The sequence below is a fragment of the Gasterosteus aculeatus genome, chromosome 8, assembly GCF_964276395.1.
Source record: "Gasterosteus aculeatus chromosome 8, fGasAcu3.hap1.1, whole genome shotgun sequence".
In the NCBI taxonomy this organism is placed as follows: Eukaryota; Metazoa; Chordata; class Actinopteri; order Perciformes; family Gasterosteidae; genus Gasterosteus; species Gasterosteus aculeatus.
This window is the reverse complement of record NC_135695.1, coordinates 15,744,626-15,768,182: the sequence shown is the minus strand read 5'-3', so window position 1 is coordinate 15,768,182 and position 23,557 is coordinate 15,744,626. Positions and strand designations below refer to the sequence as shown.

The following is a 23,557-nucleotide window of genomic DNA, read 5'->3' as shown; positions in this document are numbered from 1 at the left end:
TCATAAAGGTTATCAGTACATGTTGTGTACATTTCTTTCTTCAATCCTACAGTTTGTTCGGGTTTATTTATTGATGAATCAGACATGTATGAACAAAATTATACTTTGATGAATGATCGTAGAAGATGATATACTTTAAATGCAGTATGAATAACTTCACCACTTACTATAAGGCATATTACTCTCCCTGTATAATCACGAGGAAAGCATTAGCACCTTTAAAATATACAATATCAAAGTACTCTTTTTAAATAAACTTGTTATATATTCTATGCTCTTGTGTCTTTATTTATGTACTGCAGCTTCTTGTTCGTTCTTAAGGAGGCAAAGTCTCAACAAAGGTGTAGTTTATTAAATGATCCAAACATTGTAAGTAAACAGTGCCAGTGAGTATACGGTCACGACTCTATTCACGCACATCCAAGCCACATTTTGGATGAACGCATACGTTACAAAAGTCATCTTAAAATAATCACTTATAAAGCAGCTACAGAATGGCAGAAGTTTTTTGACATTTAGTTAAATGAAGAAAAAAAAAAGAATACAACTCGCAAAAGTACACTTGTTCAATCCAAATGACTAAATGTCAACGTCTAGTGCACATGCTGCCAGCGAGCGAGCCTTTCTGCGACAAACTGAAGCTTTAAACAAAAACGACCAAATACAGAAACATTAACGCTGCCGGGAGGATGTGTGTGTCCTGGGGGGGGGAATCAAATTGAACATAAAATCTGGAGACATAAATATTATCGAGCAAGATGACGAGTCCACCCGTGCGTTGGTGATGAAGGGGAGAGACGCTTTTACAGACCAGGCTTTGAGAGGGTTTCTGGCAAGAAAACAAACGTATTGTATTGTTTGGCGACGGCAAGAACACAAGCGGATCAAGTAGGATCAGATGGAGTTGAGAGGTCAATTTATAAAAAGGTTTCTTGTTTAAGGTATTGGCTTTTGCAGAATGCTTCAATGTTCGGAAAGCATTTTTCAGCAAAACACTTTAATTCCAATTCATCAAACTGGAATCTCGTGTTTGTGGCAACTAATAAAAACACCAATACTTTGTAATATTACTGTGCAACAGAAACAATAAGATCCAGTTAGAGTCAAATGCACTCGTACCCGACATGTCAAAGCCACGTAAAGTCTACTACGAATCTGTCTCGTACCTATTGAACATAATGAGTTGATAATGTGAAGTGTGCCGAGTCAATTAGAGTTAATCCAACAAAAGGGAACTTAAAAGGTAAAGGGCCGGTCCTACGGTGGTTTCAGGGTAAAAAAAAAGCTGAGCAGGAGGTTTTGGTTGTTGTGAGCACCTTGTGGTCATACGTTCAGCACTTCACCACATCTGCTTGTACAAGAGATACTGGTCAGCGTTACTTTACAGTAGGTTCGGAAGTAGATCTGGTTGTAGTTGTATATATTGCTGAAGGCAAATCATTCTTTTGGACATTCGGGACATCTGTCGAGAGTGATGAAGGAACTAAACTGGATCACAGCTGAGTTAAAGTTTTGCCAGCTATGAAAAGATACCTGGTAATTTGGGCAAACATTATGAAAGCAGCCCACTGCACTTATGATTTTAGAACAATCTAAGATTATGTATAGCATTGTTTATATTAGTCTTCAATTTTACGCAATGTTGTTATAACTCATTTGAAGGATTTATAGGTTCAGCAGTTCTTAAGTTGAAATTCAAGACATCACATTCAATTGCCCACAGCTGAAGAATATCTTCTGCGTAAGCTGCAGAATATGACCTGTTCAAGTCAAAAGGTCTTTCAGGGGAGTAAAACATTTCTATGAGGAGCTCAGCCAGTTTGCCTCAGATGTTTCTGGTTAAAAAAAAGAAAAAAGGGAGAAACTTGCACGTCAACTCCGGGTAGAACTGGAGCAGGTCTGAGAAATGTTCCCACCAGTGATGCTGTGTTTTTAACTACAGTTGTGTTAAAACCCGTTCTTTTGGGATTTCAAAGTCAACATTAGCAGTGATTACAGTTTTTTGTCGCATTTTCACAGCATCTCAGGACACGGCAGTGAAGCAATTTACATTTATAAAATGTACCACTTTGAAAACACTGGCACAGTAGCAGATGGCATAGAGAAGGAGATTTGATATGTGACATTATTTTGAATACAGAAGTGGCTGATTGCACACACACACATCCGTCCGTACCTGCACTGCCAAGAAAACGTATTTCCTTAAACATAAACTCAACTATACATTTAAAGCTGAACAGAACCAAAATGCACAAAAGCTCATTTGCTTTCCCTTTTCTGACCGGGGCTCCTGGTTGCTCCTCAATGACATCACGTTAAGGCGAGTAGCTGGTCTCAAAGGTTATTTCAAATCGCCGGTCTTTCGGGGGGGAAAAAAGACCGCGGTTCTTTCTAAGGTTTCACGGTGGAGGGGCGGGAACTTTAGTTTAACTGCTAGACAGTCGATGGTAAAAGTAGATGTAGCCCAAGTCTTTTGGAGGCCTTTCTGACAAACACACTTTGTGGTCGTTGTAGATCACCCACCTGCAGGGGAAGAAGATAGCGTGGGAAATGCTTTCAACGTTTCACTTGTTTCAGAACTAACTGTCATGAGAGGAAATGGGTCCATTTATTCTTTCTACTCGGTTTGAATAAAATATTCATAAAACCAAAAAATAGATAAACGCATTTAAGGTTAGACCATGAAAAACATTTATTTCGACTGACTGGGTAATTATAATTGGTGATAATCAATATTTTCTGTCTGAATGAATATGCAGAGGAGAAACTGTGGGCTGCTCACCTTCCTTCCTTTTTGATGTGACAAACATAATGTCCAGACATTGTAGATGCTCCCATGTGACTGATGAAAGCAAAGAGCTCGTAACCTGAAGCAGGAAACACAAAGTCAGACAACGTAGTGTTTCACAAATAGCAAATATCTTGTCTAAAATACAAAGGTGAACACAGTAATAATAAAATAGCCGTCGCTGTGATGAAAATGCCTGCATGTTTCTGTGGATAGCAAAGAAAAATCAAGAAAATATAAGTGAGTTTGAAGGTACATAACGGCCAGGAACAATCTGAAAAAAACACTAAAATTAACATTAACGATAAGATTAACACCCAAATAAAAATCCAAACAGCGACAATCAACAAGATGATGCAGAGTCACTCACGTCCCGGGCCGTCTTTGACCCGCGGGCCTGAAGCGCCTCTGTCTGGGGAGAGCGTGGAGTCGCTGTGCGTGTTGTTGCCGTTGGAGAAGGCGTTGTCGTTCGGCTGCGTGTCAGCCCCGTCTGAGAGAACGTCACTCTCCTCCTCCTGCTGCTCCGGGTGGATGAAGATCCAGTCGAGTGCTCGTTCCAGGTTATTGTTCTGAGAGCGAGTAAGTTTGTTGTTATTCAAAAAGAAGAAGAAATGTTCATGTTCTATCTTGGGAGGGGGGGGGTTCTCCCTCATTCCTTTCCTGTTGTATATTTCGGTGGCTCCTCAAAAAAACAAGGCAATGGTGAATATGAGAAATCTTTTTTTGGGGGAGGTGTCAGTAGGTATGTAAGATCTGAGGATGTTTGCTTTTAATCCAAAATAGAGGTGTGATTCCTGGATTAGTCTTGATTAGCTGATGGCGTCTGAAGAAGTGAGCCCTCTCTGCTTCACACCTACATCCACCTCATGAGGAATAAACCTTATCTTTTTCCCAATTCAAAAACACTATGGATGGCAGGGAGTTTGTTGGTGTTTGGGATGATAAACAAGGAAGCTTGGTGTCTATTTTGGGGCCTTAATAAACAGTCTGCTGTGCTATTTTTTGCTGAGGGTGCAGTTCGACATATGAAAAATGAAATGTGAGAATCGGGGCCCATTTCAAAACAAAAGATGATGAATTTGCTGCAGCTGCTCCTTTTGATTCACACGCACACACAAGAGGACACAATTCTTTTGTTCTTTTCTTTATTCTAAATGAATTTGTAAGATGTAATGATAAAATGGTTTGACACATCTTTGAGGCAGATCCTGTTAAGGCTGCATTAGCGTCCACATGCTGCTGGGACTATTGGTAAATAGTCCCATTTGCCATGAGAAGACATCTTTCATCACTCTGATCATTTTAGACGTGAACTGAGAGGGCAGAAGACTGACCGTGGCTTTGAGTGCCTGGATGCTGTGAGCACGGGGGAAGCCCATTGAAGTGAGGATGGAGATGCTCTCCTCGGGGGGCGAGTTGCCCGGCGGGGTGCCCCCCATGGGGCTTTCGCTGGTGGACGGACCAGGATCCATCAGGGCTTCTGAGGGCAGAGTGAGAGGTTCTGCAAAGTCTGAGAAAAAAGAAGCAGGGAGAGAAAAATAGTGAGATGCCGTAGCTCTCATTATGTATTCAAGCAAATATAGAAATATATTTGTGTTGTTGTTCAAAGTATTTTCTGTTTGTTGTGGCGACAAAAGTTACACTTTAAAATGATTATGGGAAGTAAAAAAATATGAGGTCGAAAAAATGTTTATTGCCAGTTATTGTTATTAAATGTCAAAATGAAGTCCGAAAAAATTTGGTCGAAAAATTCTAAAAATATTATAGCGTAAAAAATCCAAATACCACGAGAAAAATATTGAAAAAAAAGGTTGAAAATGTCTTGTTTGTTCCAAAAAATTTGTTCATGGAAGGAAAAGTGTCAGGAAAAAAACAATTTGGCTACTTTCACATTTTTAAGTGAACTCCAATGCTCCGTCCACTATCGACAGATAGAAGTGAAAGTAAAGTGACCCAACACAGGAACAAGGACACTCTGGCTGTAATCACTCGCTTGTTGGTCAAAAACGGAGCTTTCATCACCGTCCCTGCCATCAAGTAAAATGCCGACCACTTATCTCCCGCTCCTGTGTCCATCTCAGCCTCGTTGTCTCGTGTCCTTTTGATTTCCCGCAGTACGTTGTTGTTTTTATGCGACAGGAAAAATACTGACTTGCAGTCAAAGAAATTCAAGACAGAACTGAACAGCTTGTGTTTGCACTTTAAGTGAAAGAAAATAATTTACCTTCAAACACAAACTTTTCAGTCTGGCTTTAGATTTCATCAAAGCCTTTACTCATAAACATTCATGCAGTTTACTGAACTCTGGCTCAATTAAATTTTTTAGCAAAAAAATTAAATCCGAATAATATATTATAATTAATATAATAAAAATAATTACGATAAATAAGATATGTGGAAACGAACCTCTCGCAAGTGTCATTGTTTATTGATGTAAATGCAGCACTGAAGGTTCACCTCAATCAACAAGAGATCTCTCTAAAAATGATTAGGTGAAAAGTTTAGCTCTAAAAAAATAATAATAATGCAAAGTAATGAAACCAAACAGTGTTGGAGAAGTATTCTTTGTGCAGCAGGCAGTGAGAGCGTTTTACTGAGGTTATTGAGCCTGAATGAAGCGCTTTCTGCCGACGCATTAGTACCATTTAAAAACCAACAGCCTGCTCTAATTTCCCTCCACTGTAGAGGCCCTTCACAGCCGAACAGGGAAATAAAAGTGACACGAGCCAATGCCTCGGGGGACCGTCTGCTCTGCTAGAAGGCTCAGCCAGACACAAAGTCAGCCTCGACAAAGTTTCTGCTGAGGATCACACATGTACACAAACACACACGCACACACATAGCGATTAACACCTGCTTACACAAAGGGATGCAAAAGTCTGGACCTTGCAAAAACAACTTAACTTTAATGGAGGAAGTGGAGAAATGACTTGTCACTGTGAATTACCTTTGTGCTCAAAAGGTCCCATACAAATAAAGTTGCTTTTGCTTTGTGTACGCGCTGCAGAAATGTCTTTTAGCAGGTCTGCACAGACGGTCTTCTGCAGCACAGACTTATTTAAAATGGTGGATAACTCGGTCTTTCAGTGCAGCTGCTGTCCTGATCATTTGTCACCAGTATTTTGGGGTTACGGTTTCTCCTTTAACACTCACTAAACACCCTCGCAGCCCTGCTCTATTTCTTCTTCTCGTGACTATTTTTTTGATCATGAGATCCTTTCATGGGCTTTTATGATCATGCGATCCGTACAGTGGATTCATTTCACTAATTAATTCAATCATTGGACATCGTTGGAGACGACGTGGCCAGATATTTTTGAGGATCTACTTTTTACTCTGACTAAAATGTTTTTCAACTCGACCAAGAATGGCTCAAGTCACAACCTTTCTTTTTTATTTGTGTCGATCTCTTCATGTTTACGTTGCGTTTGAATGCAGTGATGTTCCCTTACCGGGCTCCTCCATGTGGGCTATGATCCAGTTGAAGGCCATCTCCGGGCCCATGTTGCCGGTGTAATAGACGGCCTTCCTGCAGGCCTCCAGTGGAAAGCCCATCTCTGCCAGCTGCATTACTGCCGCCTCGTCTATTTCTGGAGCTGTGGACACGACGGGCCGACGTCAATGACTGAAAACGTAGCAGTTGCTGATTCTACACCACCGATATCCTTCCAATTGGAAACAACCGAACAGGACTGTGGTTGGCATCTCTTTGGAGCTCATTAAACAAACAGACCATGGGAGAATCGGCCTCGGGGAAGGGGGGGGGTCACCTTTGTTGGGGAAAGATTTATCAAGGAGAAAAATGAGAGCGGCCAACATGCAGAGCCACCTGAAAAAGTTTGTTGGGGAAGTTAAGAGCAGCTGCTGCACCTGCACAAGCATACATGGCCATTGATTATTGCTGTGTAGCTAAACCTACACAGCATTAATCAATGCTTGGTCTCCAAAATACATTTTGCATGGCTAAAGCTTTTTCATATAGAAAGTATAAGTAAAATCTGTTGAATATGAAATGTAATACTCACAGTCTATGGAGCCCATGGAGTTGTCTGAAAGAGGAGAAGACGGCACACAATGAGATCACACACTAGAACTTTGTTTATGTGTGGCGTTATACACTTGCAAGAATATTAATTACTCAACTAGTAATATATAATAAACCTGGAGAATCTTTACAAAAGTTTGATTTGGTAAATAATAAACGGCTGGATATATTTCTGTAAAATGGACACAGCTGATTAAAGTGGCCTACATGGTGAATCATCGGTATCGGCGGGGGCCGACAAATTAGATGTCAGAAAATACTTTGGTGGGGGAGGGGGGGGGAGCAGTGAGCAGATTTCCCCCAACTCTACGCGGGCACTCCAATTACAACTTGAGCAATTCCTACAACAAAATTGTCATGTTACCCTTTTTGACAGATCATGGTTCATTTTAAATAGAAAAGGCATCATGCATTTTTCTAGTTTAATCTTGAAGGAGACAATCAGATTAGCAAAGAAACAAATCAATGTCTACACAGGCTTTTAATTGTTTGCATTGCGATTCGAAGAAGAAAAATAGAATTACAAAAAGCCATGATGAAAGGTTTTTCTTCCATTACCTTAATGGCCTGGAATAATTGAGTGAATGGATGAAACACCGACTGATCAGAAATAATGTGGTTCAAGCGGCATACAGGAAAAGGCATTTGGGCTGTACCGTGTAATCAATAAGAAGCACTGAGGCTTCTTAGTGATCAATCACTGCTCAAGCTAGCCTGATGATACTCATCATATAAAATGCCTCACAATGCATTGAAGACATCACGTCGTTTCACGATGATTTACACACTGGTACATGTTTTAACCTCTCGCTCTATAGAAAGGAGAACACGACGAGACTCAAGTAGATGAAAACTTACTACATCCAGACAACATTTACACATATTTTATGCACCGGTTTTACTGTAGTTCGCTGCTGTCAGACGTAGATATGCAGTGCTTTCAATGCAAAGGCACCTCAAGGATGATTTAATGTGACAGTCTGGACATTTTCAACTAAAAGCTCTCCTCCAAAAATCCATTTATATACCTTGTGAGGTTTGAGATAGCAGGTACATCACATAGCAGTCACAATATTAAGGCTTACTCAGACGTCCATATTCAGACCTCACTTTTTATCGAGTTTCCTGTCCTTAGAAGCATCGGCCTAAACGATTCTGTAAAGCTCTCAGAGAAAACCCCCTGCAAAGTCTGTTGATGTGTGCAGAGGCTGCTCGCTGATGTTACTGTGACTTTGCACCGGAACCCCTTTTTTGTGTTTGCGTTTTGGAGCTCCAGACGGCACAGAACACTCTGTGCTTCACGCCTGCTAAAATATTAAGGAACACACTGATAACTTGATGTAGCTGAACTTTGCAAACAACGGACGAAGGGACGGGGCTGGCGAGAATCACAATCACAGAGGAGACAAAAGAAAGACAAACTGAAGGAAGGACGATGTAGTTTTGTCTTCCATGAAAAGAGCACAAAAAGGGCTCAGTATGTCATGATGGAAATGTCACTAAGCATCAAACATTCTGAGGCAATAAAGTGTAAAGAAGAGTAACAATAATACATTTTGGGCTGCAAAATGCACTGGATAGCTTTTTTATAGTGCACTACAAGTGTATCTTATGAAATCATTCTTATTAGGCTTAGCTACACTGTGAGCACAACACATTTGCAGTAATTGATTGAGCATGCCTTTTCCTTGGGATTCCATTCAATATACCCTTCAGAGAAAAGCTGGGTGGCTTTGAGCAGAACATCATATTAGAGACAAGTTCACGGATCGTTTGTCTCTGTCACAAAAATACCCTACACCCCCTATAAAGGATGTTAGGTAGCCGCTTTGGAACAACATACATCAGAGTTAGTTCCCAAAGCAGCACTGTTTTTTTTTACAATTACTAATTTATAAAGCAAATAAAGAAAGGGTCAGATTAAATGGGAAACACATTTAATTTACGTGATTATACTGTGATGTAGTATTCCCAACTGTATGGACGTGTCTCTTAAGGCACACATTTATACCTCTATGCATAGACACACACACACACACACCAATAAAGTCCCTTGTTCAGTACCTCTGGTGTCTTCAGGAAGCACAATGGGAGGCAGGAGGTCAGGCAGCTCCTCTTCACTCGTCTGCAGCCCAGTAGCCCGAAGCCTGCTCAGATCCAGGAAGTCTGGCACGTCGATGGCCAAGTCTATACGGGAGTAGACGTGTATACAAGTTCACTGAGGAAGGCATTGAGATGCATGATGAACAGAGCGACGAGTTTCCTTAAGCCCTGGTTTTTATTTTATCCTTTTGAATGTATTTCTCATAGCACATGTATTAATTGTTCAATGGGTTGTTGAAAAACGTATGGAAGTAAAAGGTTCCTAAAAAGTGTTTGTGTAAATTACACAATGGTCATGTCTAATTGGTGGAAACTGCACAGTTTAACCATTTTTTAACACACTTTTGTAGCCAAGACCAAACATTTTCACTTCATAACTTGCCGTTTGATGGCGTCCTCTGCTGGACATTTACAGCAGTACAAATATCAAAACATCAGTGACCTAAAATACATAAAGGTTTAAATCCTAGGGTGAAGGGTAACAGACAGTTACCTAATTTTTTTGGCACCCAGTCAACCCCAAATGTGAATTTCTTGATCTGCAAAACCAGATACTCTGGAAAGGAGGAAAAACGGGAAGTTCTGCAGAGGAAAATAACAAAAATAAATTAACAAGAGAATTTAAAAGAAAGGACCTAGCATATTAGCAACACAGTATTAATACAACTCAAACTAAAACGTCTGAGGAGGTGAACAAACACATATTCATGGCCCAACAACAAGTGGACCTTTGCTTACTTCACCCCAGCTGACTTGGCCTGCAGCGCCGAGCTCCAGAAGTCGGGGACGTTCTCCGGCTCCGTGAAGGCCTGCAGGCAGGCGGTGAAGGGGATCCGTGCTGTAACCGGGTCGGGAGGAGCCTGCATGTTCTCCTCAGCCTCCCGCCGCTTGGTCTCGTACGCCACCAGCTCCTCTGGTAGAATGACAACCAAGATAAACACACTTTGAGCAGCACAACGTGTGCAGAATTTGAAAACCTCCATGGTATTCTGCATTTAAACATGTTTGATTTAAATAATATTTAATGCAAAGTAAAGGGCAATGCAAGCTACAATTTTATATCAAATAAATGGTTCAAGGTGTTGTGTGGCTGCTGATATCAGTCTGCATCCGACAAAGACAATCATCTTAACCATGGCAATTATACAACACCATGAGAAGTAACATGTCCTACGAAGCCTTCCGTCTGGCACACGAGGACCTTCTGTGCCCTTTCAGAAAAGAACCCGCTGATTCCCCAGCGGCTGATGCCACCGGAGCCCAGCGGCGTGCAGCTGCGTCGAGCCGAGGCTCCCTGCTGCAGCAGATCGGGTTTGTGTGTGTGTGTGTGAGTGTGTGTGTGTGTGTTTACGGGGGGTCCTTTTACCTCGATTGGTGGCCGCCTCAATGGGAGCTGGCAGCTGGATGCAGTAGTCCACTCGTTGTGTGTAACGAACCCGACGTGTCTGGCAGCACTGAACTCGCTCCTCCACCAGGAAGCGGAAGACGTCGCTTGGATTCTCTGAGCCGGCGCTGTTCCTCTGTGAGGCGACAACGTACACGGAGGACTGAATACCAACGCAAAGAGTCAATGAGATTAGGCATGTTTTAGTTTTGGATATTATTTTATAAGGTCCCGGTCCAAACCAACTTTCCTTATTTAAAAACACTGCATGCCATCCAGTAGAGATGTGTTGAAGCTTCACATGTAGCATGAACATGTAGAGCTTCTGTGACACATGACCGCCCGAGGTTGCTAATTCAACCTCATCTATAAATCTTCTCTTTGCTTTGGTCTATTGGAATGACTTCGCCCTGCTGTTTGACCCACATCTCTTAATACGGTCATTTATTAAGTAGATGACTCAACTGCTTCAGCCGACCATGAACTATCAATCAATTTAGATTCACAGGCAGCTGAGCTTCTCCGTGTCTCCTCACTGTTATGAACGGGGGTCACAGAAGTCTACACTGAAAGCTTGGAGACGGTGATGAAGGACAGCATCGGGACTTAACACACTGGTTTGCGCTGCAGGTTTCTGCAACCCAGCCCTTCTATTCTAAGGGATAACAGAAATACATGAGTTATAATTTGACTCAGGTCGAGTATGCAGACTGACACAGAGGGAAGAACATGCTGCTGTGTGGAGAACTAAATATGTTTGCAGGCAGCTGTAGAGAAAAGCATGTGCACTAAAGGAGGGTAAGAAAGTAACGGCCCTTTTCTGAATATCAGCTGTGAGATTTTGACAGATTATAGGACGCACTAGAAATGAGGGCTTGGCGACTCTCGGCGGCGTGTTGTTGGGGAAGTGTCGGGTCCCAGTCAGGGCGCGCATCGCGGCCGAGGTAAAATAGGAAGCATTATCTGACTCCCCGCGGAACAGAGCTATTTATATCCAGGTTGAGAGAGACGCGTCACGGCACCTCGTGTGTACGTACCAACCAAAGAGAGTGAGCCGTGTTTAGTCAAAAACTGCCCCTCCCCTCCGGATCAGCTGCCTGCCCACGTGTGCCAGGGGTCAGATGTAGCCCAGACATTTTGTAAAAGAAAATGTAACATTTCATGAGGAGAAAAGGCTTCCCTTTTTGTCGGGTTTGTGCTGTGTGCTCAAAAATAAATGTATAAAGACCATGAAATGACGTCTACCATCCAAATACTGCAGTGAACAATTATTTTAATGAATCAACTGCAGACCAGCAGACAAAACATCTGGACTGCATCTGCATACAGCAACTTTATATTCGTGTGCTAGGTCTTTTTTTAAACTCCACAGCTTCTAACAACTCAACACGTGCTTTGTTGACATACATGACGTGACCTCTCCACACTAATCGGTGCACATTTCTTATATGTCTGACGTGCACAGAAGCTCCGCTCACCTCCACCAGGTTGACCATGTGCTGGAGGAACTCGTGGGCATCTTGCTGTCTGTTGGAGGAAAACTCTGGGTGTCCCCTGCTGACCAATGCCTTCAACATACGAGGAGAGACGCCTTTCTGCTGGTGCTGGAATGACAACATTTGGGCCTCACATACAGACACACACACACACACACTGTGTCAATTAAGGTAACTAATTGATTAGTTAATGAATTGGCAGACCCATACATGCATGCATGTAGTGCAGAAAAAACAAGGGTAAACATTTTCTCTTCAGTGGCTAATCTCATACTAGTCAAGCCGCATAATGTTTATTATCAATCAATAACACATAAAGCCAATGTGGACACAAACCTACATCACCCTATGTGGGTCAACTTCCAGCCACACCACACAGGGTGAGAGGGGTGGACTTAAAAAATCAATTTAATGAGAATAAATAATTGCGATGGATAATGCTTCCTTAAAAACAGACTGACCACAGCATGCCAACGGAAGCCCCTTCACAGCTGTCAATATATGTCCAAACATGACCCCCGTCATCACATGTGTAGGAGGTGCAGGATCACAGCTATCAATTACTGCGGCTTGGAAGCTTAAAAGAAGCCTGCGGCTTACAGACCAAGTGCTTCGACCCATTATGCTTTAATGATTAGTATTTAATATCATGTTCATTTAATCTGTGAAGCATTACTACCAAAACAAATCAATAGACCCAAGGACTCAACAGATTACATGAAGCACAGGACCAACATTAAGCCAGCGCATATTTGTGGCAATATTGAGTGATCTGGGGAATTACCCACAAAACACTGCATTCACAAATATTTTGAGTTGCATATTCGACAAGAGCTGTTTTTAGACAAAAGGGTCACAAAAAAACTTAAGAATATATTTAAAATCAATGACTTTAGTTCCAATCTCCGTAGCTGTCAGGTGTATTAATAACATGCAATATTCATGTTTAAACTTGGAAAACGCCAAAGTGGTTTTGGACTCCATGAAAACCTGCTTTGTCCCTTACGGACCCGGTTGGAGTGCTGGACGTACCCAGTTTGATACCTTGTGTCCTTCTTTCATCACCTGTTCAATGAGCTCAGATTTCATGGGTGGTTTGGAGTACAGGCCTGAGAGCAGTCCGTGTCCCAGTTTAGCCCTGCCGGACAAAAACAAAGAGGCATAAACAGTTCAACATATGGAGAGATTTTTTCTTTCATTCATCCAATGGGGGGAAACTGTTTGTAGCAGCAGCATGTTAAGTTAAGGAGTAATCACAAAAAACTAAAAGTTGCTTAATCTTTATACAATATAATAAGAGCATAACTTTTTATTTTAGAAAATTAAATAATGAAGACAATGCACCGAATGCAAAGTATGCAAACTAAAACAACATGAGGCAAAGTGTATTTATATTGATTGAAATGAAGGAGGATTTGTCCAGAGGTGATTTGTTGCACCGGAGGCCTTTTCCACCATGAATCTTACAAACTGTTCAGTCTTACAAAGCTGACATTAATTTATACTCAGTAACAAACCTTTCAGGAATATATCCTTTTTCTACTCTCTTTTTTTGACAAGTATCTAAAATGTATTTTGCAAACAGTATATTTTATCTCATGAATCTATAAAGCAGTTACAATTTAGGGACCGTGGGAGTCACTCTGCCTCTTTTCAGCACAATCAGTTGCATCACTGCAGTAACTGTGCCTTATCTTAAGACTAATGTAAGCTCTGTGTTGTTTCCCACGTAAGAAGTATGCAAGCCATCTGTTTTTCCATTCAATTTTTTATACCGCTATAAAAGACCCTTAGAGGGTCGCCGGACAATCACTGACACTGCAACTCACTTCCAGACCCCTACAGGCAGGTGGAGTAATGTCCGTGTCTGGCACTGTGCCTCAGAATATGCCACATTTGCTGCTTCACTTGATATGAATCCCCTGCTTTGCTAAGACTCCACTTGCCCCCATCGTGACCACAGCACCTGACTGACCTCTTGCAACACATTGGCTCACGTGACACGTGTTTACCAGAACAAGTCGGGAAGAAGCCTTTCAAAAAACAAAATGCCTATTATTTTTTAGCTATATGGAGATTTGTAGACGTGTCCCTTTGATTAAACTGCAGAGTCATGATGTAGTCATTTCAAGCATTTTAACAACACATAGACATTTGAATGTTGCACAATCTACTTTGCTGCTGTAATCCTGCAAATTTTCCCGCTGTGGGAGTAATGAAGGATTAGCTTCATTATGTAACACTGCATCATGAAACATTGGAGTCACTTACATTTGTGTGGCGAAGTCCTGGCTGGGATCAAGGGGAGAATAGTCAAATATCCTCTGAAGGTTACCCACATACCTGAAGATCAAAACACATGTCACACGCTCACCTGGGACGGAGCGCGCACACACACACGAGACGATTCCAAACACATAAAGACGTAGTATCACTGAATAACTCTATAAATAAAACAATTAAAGCCTCAATATACGGAAGTCGACAAACCAAATGACATAGCTGATAACATACCGCACAGAATGAATGACTCATCGCCGTGTACTCACATCCTCTGGAAGTCCGGGATGCTGAACAGGACCTGGATCACCGTGCCCAGATAGCAGCTGTTGCCCAGGTTCTTGACGCCTGTGTAACCAGAACCGAACACCGCTTTGAGCTTCATGCCCGACTCCTGGATCACCTCCCATTCACTGACCCGCGGCCGGGAGTTATTGTCTGTGTGGTGACCGTTCTCTGTCTGCAGGGAGGGAGAGAGAGAGATAGTGAAAGCTTCACTGAGGAGCCTAACGTATTGTTTTCTGGGGGTATCTTTGTTCACAGCGTTGACAACCCACTTTTTTCTGCATCTGTAGCATGTCGATTCCAAAGTGTGACAAGTGCTCCGAAATGTGAGGGTCCAACACGGCTTCCTCCTCCTCAAATGAGTAGACGTCTAAAAGCAAAAGATCAGCGGAGTCACAAGGATGGGCTCGCTTCAGAACGCGGTAGAACAAAAAGGACACCGACTGAGTGACTGAAGAACTCCACCTAATCTAATAACTCTGCAGTGTAGATAATAAAGCCATGTGTCTCAGACCTGCTCCGTCTGGAGTGATGGTTTCCATTTTGACAGCCAGCGGGTATTTGGTCTCTTTGAAGTGGTCCAGCGCGTGGCCGTTGCCTCCGCTGCCATCGAAGAACCACTTCCCACAGAGCACTGCTCCATCCGTCAGGTTCAGCCACAGGTTTTCCCTCATCTCGCACTTCTGACACTTCCAGCCGCTGATGGCAGAGAAACAGTCCCTCTTTTTACTGTTGTTGTTTTTAAATCCTGCTGTACGCGACTTGGCGCCTTTGTACCTGGGCCGGATCCTGACCCCATTATCCAGCTGCCTGAGACTTCTGGCATGTCTGGACACCTGGATCTCCTCCTCCCAGGATTCAAGCTCCTGCTTCTTGTAAGCTGATGGCGCGTTGAGCACTGCATCACAGGCGATGGTCACCTGGACGTCACAGGGGACAGCAGAGACAGAATGAACTTCTGGAAGTGGATTTGAAAACATGCTGTACGTCGAGCTTATTCTTTCTAAGAACCTCTGTCTCTCTCTTGACAGTGAATCTGTCAGATATACACTTATTGTTTACCATTGCCGAGACATTAAACATCTATGAATTAACCTTAAATGCAGGTAATCAAGGACGGTTTATAGACAAGACAATAGTGGACGGGCAAAATCTGTGCAAGACATTGTGACGGGATCAATCCAGCAGAGGAGACAGGTGTGGTGCAGAAACAAACCATGCAAAACAAGAAAGGTGGCAAAATGATGAAACACGTATAAAACAATTTGAAAATCTAAACCCAATGACATGCATGGAAAAGGCCTTGATCAGAGTAGAAGCTCAAGCCACATAAATAAATGCCACCAAAACCCCCCCAAAAAGGAAGCATGGCGGTCAGCGAGCATTTACCATTTAACTCTGAGCTTCCACAGAATAGAATATACGGCGTTGAGTGCGGCGTTTAAAGCGTGTGACCCGGTAAAACACTCACTTCAACATTAACAAATAAACAAAAGAGTCTGGCTTCGCGGCGCTTTAGGACCGGAGGGTCCAAGCGGCGTGTTCAGTTAACCACGGAGTGCGCCCTCCTCATGGAACATGCATGGAAACACACAAGAGCTCGTGCAGCACCGACTCACTGACCAGGGCGGGTAACTCCTCAATATTTGGTAAGGGGATCTCGAAGTGGTCTGGAAAAATGACCAGCTTGGCCTCGTCTTCGTATTCATAGTCCTCTCCGTTAAAATCACGGTTTAGCTCTAAATCTACGGGAGAGGAAGTACACGGTGTGTTACTGTATTGTTAGTTCCCGTTCTCTTCTTTCCTGCTCTCAAAAAGCAAAAGTCTGTGATTTTATTGGGTGCCCGCTTTGTTTCAATTGTAAGTCGCTTTGGATAAAAGCGTCAGCTAAATGACAATGTAATGTAATGTAATACCATAATAGTTGAGGGGGGAGTGAGCAAAAACAGATCCATGCTCGAACAAGAGAATCACCAATCTTTTTCTCAGGTGACAGGATGCCTTCATAAGAGGAACACGATATTTCCGTAGAGTTATATTTAGCCATTTATAAGACAGGCTTCTGACCAGTAATTTATAACATTACTGCTAAGGAGTACTAATGACAGCTTGAATCTGAGAAGCTATAGTGCCCTCATTTCATTATGGATTAGATCATTAAGACTAAATGATCACAAATAGGGCTGCCACTTGTTTTCACACTTGTTTTCCTTATTGATCGATCTGCTTGATGTTTTCTAATCTGTTGGTCTTTAAAAGCATCGCACTCTTCCATGATGACATCTTAAAGACATTTAGTTACAGCTGAAACACTTGCAATATAAATTCCTTCCTGACATCATCCTGTTGGGAGGGGAAATCTAGAGTGAGTCTTTTCTCTTAAGTCAATCTGTTTCTGTTTACTCCCGCCTAAAGTCGTGTAATGACTCATGAAAAACAGCATCATTAGGTGATCCCTGACTGTGCTATTGTTCCCACTGGCGTCATGTCCGTGGTTACACGCTAGGTTAAGTCATTGGACTGGTATGTGGATGACGTTGGATACACCAAAGACCCAAAATGGGCGACAGAGGCGACCTTGCTGGAAAGTCTGAGTCAGACGTCAGGTATCGGGTTGACCTCGTTGAACAGCAACCCCCCGGGTAGCAAGTCCATCGGGATATGGATCACACAGAAAACATCCATTACATTGAGGGTGAATGGAAGGAATTCCTCCCCCTGCCAGGCCAGCAGTGGGGAGGGCGGGTCAAAGACACCTGGTCCTCGCCGAGCAGTGGAAGTGTGTCAGGGAGGCTGACAGGTGGTGGCAGCTGAGAGCCACACACACACACACACACACACACAGAGGAGGAAGAGGGGGGGGAGGGCGTCGGGGGGGGGGGGGGGTTGCACCCAGTTTTGATTTGGAACAGTCACCAACCACATGAAGAAATAAATGGACTATACTTGGACCGCGGGAGGCGAGGTCTCATGGGAAATATCTGACGCTTTGGGTGAAGGCGTTCTGGAGCGGGCAGCTGGCGGGTCGCCACAGTGTAACAAACAACAACAGCAGCTCGTAATGAAGGGTTCTGTTAGCAGGAGGAGCTGTTCTGGACCAGAGAAATCACAGTTACTGCGCTACATTCATGGGACTTATAATTACCATTTACTTTTTAAAATAAGATTCATGAAAAACAATGCACTGCTCAGTTAAGGAAACTGTGTGTCTACTTTGGAACCCCCTGTCACATTTCAGATGAGCACTTCCACCAAATCCACATTTCCTCTAAGCTCATTTGAAGGTTGACTGTTAAACTATTTATGTGGAAACTTAAGGACTAAAAGGAACAAACCTGCAGAGAAAGTTACTATCTGCACCTGGACCAGCTGCAACATTCTAATGACTGCGATGAAGCAGTGTTATCTAATCAGGTCTATAAAACATATAATAACATACACATATACATAACTCACCGGGGACATTTTTCTGAGTACACTACTTTTGATACATTAACTAGATTTCACAGATAAAGAGTGCAGTTGACACTTCTACTTAAGGAAGCCGTGTGGGGGATCTTTGGGCTCCTTTTGAACTCCCCTCTGCTCACTCATCTCTCCACGAGCTTTCCAGACAACCTACGGTGAACATGATTATGAATAAAGAAGCTACGCAGAATCGACCTTTAACTTGAATTATTTCGTATGGCCAGCAGGGAACGGATCTTATGACGTCACTCTCTGGTTTAAAAAAAAGATGAAACTGCAAAAACGCAAACCAATAAGTGACCTTTTTATCTACAGTCGATGGTTGTGGGCCGCTGTAGAAACGCGGCGCGGGCAACATGGCAGTCTTGGCGGAAGACGCCCCGCCCCCTTTGTTGATACGAGGGCCTCTTCCAAGCAAACAAAAACAACAATTCCACTTTCAGGTATTCATACATTAATGAAAACATAGTTGAAAATATATTATTCCACTTGCTGATAAATACTACTAAATCCTACAGACTGCGTGCGTTAAGTGAAGGGTCTCAGTACTTCCTCCTCAGCCGCCTGCAACTTACCTAGAAACACTTTTCCGTTTCTCCGTCTGGGGACGGCGCCTGCTGCTGCTCCTGTGGCTTTCTGTGGGAAGCAGGGAGGAAGACGCTAAATGGGGTCAAAGAGCCCTCGTCCCAATAAAAGCATCTTCTAAAAAACACCTTTGAGTGGGGATTTCACCCCCTGCTGTGGCAGAAGGTGCAGATGGTGGTCGTTTTGAAATAGATGCTGGATGTTCCAGTTGCAAGGTCAGGTTACAAGGGCGAGGGGGGAAAAACCCGCCTGCGGCGTGGTCACAAAGAAAGACTGATTAATGAAACTGATTCAGTTGCTCGGCTTGATTTGGGGACTTGAGACGGATAGCATTTACGCTACGTCAAGCGTCACCTGTTTTGGCCTCAGAGTGTGTCCTCATTTTCCTCTCTGGCGAATGGAACAATGTTTCACAGATCTATAGATAAACATTTTCAGTCTGACAACATTTGTTTTTCCCGTCCTGACACATGGATAGATCATCAAATGATTTAAAAAAAAAAAACACCAACATTGTCAGTGAATCCAAATTAAACGGAAAACCTGCCAAATGACTGGCTGGCAGAAAAAGATCTCAGTGCCACCGACATGTTTGCGGTTTATCTCTTCCTCTGGTAGCTGCCTCGCGTCCCCGCAGCAGGGACGAGGAGGAGGACATGGTGGCAGACGGACAGAGCGACGGAGAATGCTGACACACTTGAGGCCGAGTGGAGTGGTGGTGTGGGTGCAGCGGGGGGGGGGAAGCAGACACAGGAGCCTACAGAATGCGAGCAGCTGTTTCAGGCCCGATCTAGGCATGGAAATAGCAGCTCTTTACAAAGCTGAGCTTATCTGAGGGCAATTAGAGCTGGTGAGAAAACACGGCAGCAGCTTTTGTTGTTCACCATCAGCTTTTGAATAAGGGGGGGGGCTTGTTTGGGATGAATGTGGCATTTTCCATTCATTCATTTTCCACAAAAAAAAGGAAAAAGTGCTTTGAGGAGGCATTTTTTAGTACATACGGGGATGGACAGAAACAACCTATAAAATTTATCAAGTTGACTCAATCCCAACAACAAATATGACAAACTTAAATGTTACAATATGTTTGTCCAGCATGTCTACTGATATAAATATATTCTGTCAAATGTCTGAAGTACTTTTTAAAAATTAGTAATGACGCTTCATTTTATTCTTTTGTTCCAATTAATTTAATATAAATTATTTCCATGGAAGTTACTAGGACCGTACTATATGTATAATTGGTAACAAATGATATGGAAATATATTAAACTTTCCATTTAACCCCAAGAAAATAGTCTTCAATTCATTATTTGAAACTTTGGTTTCTGATTCAGTGCTTGCCTGCAAACATTTTTTGTATTCTTTTGTGACCTGACTGAAAATTGAATTCCACACGTCTTTGCCGATAATTAATTTGCATGAACAACAACAACTTTTTATAAGGAAAGGTGGAACTGTGAAATAGATTACGTAACCCATTGTTGCAATAGTTACATGTAAGAGACACAGCATAAAACATTTAAGTGTTGTTGATTAACAGACATATGAGCTCCAATAGTATGTAGCGAGCACCATGTCATTTAATAACTGAAATAACGGCGCGATGACATCAGCAGCCCAGTTCACTCAATGTTTAATTTAAAGCACCTTTAAATGCTGCATACTTCTGCAGCATCCGACCAGTGCTCCTTAATGGCATGACTTAGTCATATTAACCATCCAGAATCAGATGTCTGCATGACCCCGAACCCCACAAGTGGGATAAAAATGGTAAAATACTTTGTTAAATGAAGAATGGGTAACGATTGTTTAATTTACCCTGTTTAGTATTTACAAGCAGTGTACAATAGCATTTAATAAATGGTTCATAACACACCCTAATATAGTTGTAAACAACTATTTCAAGTGTTTATTAATGTACAACATGATACGTTTAACCACTTATGGATGGAAGATACATTTAGAAACATTAGTAGTGTCATAAAGCAGTGTTAACACACTGATTACACATTTTGTTCTTCATACAAAAATAGATCCTTTTTTAAAAATTGTATGTTTATACAATTGAGATCTATCTATAGCTGAAAGAAATCTGCCATATCATTGAAACTAAATGTAACATTTGAGGAATAAAAACTGTTTTATCAGTTGTAACCACTTTACTGAGGGTTCTTCTGAACTTTCTCCTCTATTAATGATTGATATGTATCATACTACCGCTATATGTCTATTTGTATTAACTGTTACTTACTTATAATCAGTTTAGTGTTACTTACTTTTTATTATATGTGGTTGCGTGTGTGAAACGTACCTCCTTGACGTGTCGTTTGAGGTGCATGTAGACGCTCTGTCCTGTTTTGCGATAATGTCTCTCCACATGTTCCCGTCCAAAGCCCAGGAATGTGTTCATGCACACATAAAGGCCTCCCTCCGACTCCTGCGGGCCAAAACAAAACGGTAATGACGAACAGCTCAACAGCTCGAGGTGAAGAACCATCAACGCAGCAGCACATCAAACACGTTGAATACGGAATGGCAGAAAATCTACCTGACTGTGTTCTCTTAGAGCTCTTTTTAAATTGCCTTATTTTAGAGTAGCTGACAGGCAGTTTTATACCTCATGCAGTGTATTTAATGCAATCCTCACACAAATATTTTTAAATCTTGACTTTTACTGAATAATTTCAGTAAAAGCAAATGACTTTTGCGGCAATGAAGTCTTTGGGGTTTTATCAAAGATGAGGCTTGTTACTACAGGCCACCAGTCACAGCTGTGGGCCTCTGACCCCTGTTTGTTATGAAGGTTATTTTTAAATCAACTAATTGTTTTGTCCCATTTGGACCCTGAATCTCAAATAAAGTTTGACTATTCAACATTCAGGTTAAATGAGTCAAAACAACACAACATGCACAGTGGAAATGCAAGTGAGGGAGGGATGTGCCAAGAATTTGGCAAGCACATTTTCAAATACTCTTTCTTGCATTTTGACAAACAAAATCTGTTCCAACACAGAAAGAAGATCTCACTTTAAATCAAGAAAATGCCTTTTAATTTAAATCCAGAGCGTCAGTCATCGTACAGCCATTGTTTTAGCCGATATCTTTCAAAAATAGGATTGCTGCTATTCTTATTTGAATTTAAGATTATGAGCATCCTTTTCCACCCACCACGTACTAAAAAAACGTCATCAGCAAACTAGCAGCTGTGTGATTTGGGGGCATTGAGGGACATGTATGTAGGTTAAAAACACAGTAACCGTATTCCTAATGAAACTGCTGGTTAGTGCCTGTAGGCCGAGGCTCACACATGTAACATCTTACTAGGTCGACTTATTGTATCTGAAACTTCTTACAGGATACAAAAGGTATAAATCACTCTGTCCGCATGTGAACTGTGGTTAACATTAAGGTGTTTTTAAGTGCAGGATAAATACAGTGGGACTTCCTTCAGAAGTTGTGATTTGTCTGACAGAGATCTCTTTAACTTTCACACGTGAGCAGTTAGAGACTAAATACATTATGAATACCGGTTTAAAAGTAACATAAATTTGCAATCTGTGTGTGTCTTATGAACCACCCTGGTAAACGTTTAAGTGGCCCACAGTGACATATGAGCTTCAACAGTGCAAGGACAAAAATAAACCAGCCCTCGTCGGGCCAACATGATGAACTCCAGACAGCTGAGTCACCTTTAAAACTGTTTCAGTCAATAAATTATGCTTGTTTTTTATGTTGGATGTTGTAGATTCTCAAAATCTGATTTTTTTAAAATAATATAAAACAAGACATATGTGGTTTGACAGTCACGCGTGTCTTAATCACAGACGAAATAGAGCAAAATACAACGTCAATTAACAAGTTGTGATTTTAAATGTACTCTCTAGTGACTGAATAACTTTAAAGCAAACTCTAGCACTAATATAAAAAAGGCCCTCACAAAGAAACTCTTGAGTATACACTTACTTTAAATACAGTTTTTACAATACCACAGATAGGATTGGTCGCTCACAAACACAAAGCAGTGAATTTAAACCACACATCACAAATCAATTGTTAAACAGGACATTTAAGGTTTGGAGTATAATGACATAGTATCAATATTAGAAATGTTCAGCCACTTAAAGTCCAATTTTAGTCAGATTATTAATTACCATAAACGAAAACAACCCTGAAGGGGACTGAAACACACATACAACAACAACAACAACAACGAACCTGCAACCAGGCTTTTTAAAGCTTTTAAGACTAATTCGAGTCACCTTTGTATTTTGTACTTAGTGCACCCGAGTATGTATTTGGTGAACTGCTGCACCGCCTTCCTCCACCCGCACAAAGGGAAACTCCTCCATCCCGCTGCTCTCAGATGTAAACAACATTCAAATATTCGTTTTTCCCTCAAGTCCAAGAGGCAGGTGTCCATGGCGACACACACACACACACACACACACACACACACACACACACACACACACACACACACACACACACACACACACACACACACACACACACACACACACACACACACACACACACACACACGTGTGCGTTGTTGAGCCAGACATGCCGCATTCAGCGGCCCCATACAACCCGCTCATGTCTCTATATGTGCGCGTGTGTGTGTGTGTGTGTGTGTGCGGGGGGAGAGGCACTGACCGGAGAGTCGAAGGAGAAGACGCACTCGCTCTTGTAGACCCTGTCCCCCGTCCTGGGCACTCGGATGGTGGGCATGTACGGGACCAGCAGCTCGCCGAGGTCCGCAGCCATCTTTGCATTCCTGCTCCTCGCGCCACAGTGCCGCGGAGCCGCGCGGCAGCGCGGCCACACGAGAGGATGCTATTTTTAAAGACCTCCGTCTCCACATTCCTCCATCCGAGGGGATGTGACGCGGCACAACAAAAAAACAACAACATAAAAATAAAATGACAAGAGGGGCGACGACCGGTCGCGTTGTGGCGATGTCAAAGCTAACGAATTAGACGATGTATCCGAACAAAAAAAGCTTACATTTTCCCAAGCTTTATTTTGATATTTAAATGAATATTAATTTAATTCTTGGTATTTTTATTTTGAAAGGCTGGGACTGGGTGGGGTAAGTGGAGACAGAATCCTTGTGTTCG

The 23,557-nt window shown here is 42.2% G+C and overlaps 1 protein-coding gene across 3 annotated transcripts; it reads right to left on the bottom strand.

The window, feature by feature from the left end:
• Nucleotides 1-332: 332 nt before the first annotated feature.
• Nucleotides 333-23,324, bottom strand: usp13 (ubiquitin specific peptidase 13). Of its 3 annotated transcripts, none has more exons than XM_040184425.2 (21): nucleotides 23,094-23,324; nucleotides 20,749-20,874; nucleotides 18,425-18,485; nucleotides 16,005-16,126; nucleotides 15,159-15,301; nucleotides 14,896-15,080; nucleotides 14,654-14,751; nucleotides 14,366-14,556; nucleotides 14,088-14,159; nucleotides 12,849-12,954; nucleotides 11,799-11,924; nucleotides 10,303-10,456; nucleotides 9,675-9,849; nucleotides 9,430-9,518; nucleotides 8,898-9,020; nucleotides 6,814-6,837; nucleotides 6,241-6,384; nucleotides 4,123-4,298; nucleotides 3,159-3,357; nucleotides 2,783-2,867; nucleotides 333-2,523 (listed from the first exon to the last, which is right to left on the bottom strand). In XM_040184425.2, the coding sequence occupies exons 1-21, from the start codon at nucleotides 23,202-23,204 to the stop codon at nucleotides 2,427-2,429; spliced, it is 2,607 nt and encodes an 868-aa protein (XP_040040359.2). In that variant the 5' UTR covers nucleotides 23,205-23,324; the 3' UTR covers nucleotides 333-2,426. The 3 variants fall into 3 exon arrangements, with proteins under 3 accessions (XP_040040359.2, XP_077964496.1, XP_077964497.1); XM_078108370.1 differs by having other exon boundaries at nucleotides 11,799-11,945; nucleotides 12,882-12,954; XM_078108371.1 differs by having other exon boundaries at nucleotides 12,882-12,954.
• Nucleotides 23,325-23,557: the final 233 nt, after the last annotated feature.

What these genes read in the sequence shown, in the direction of transcription:
- usp13 (XM_040184425.2), bottom strand. Translation starts at nt 23,204, where the DNA reads ATGGCTGCGGACCTCGGCGAGCTGCTGGTCCCGTACATGCCCACCATC. An exon ending in TCAAACGACACGTCAAGGAG is followed by an intron (nt 18,486 to 20,748) that starts GTACGTTTCACA and finishes TGCTTCCCACAG; the next exon opens with AAAGCCACAGGAGCAGCAGC. An exon ending in TGCTACAGATGCAGAAAAAA is followed by an intron (nt 14,557 to 14,653) that starts GTGGGTTGTCAA and finishes CCCTCCCTGCAG; the next exon opens with ACAGAGAACGGTCACCACAC.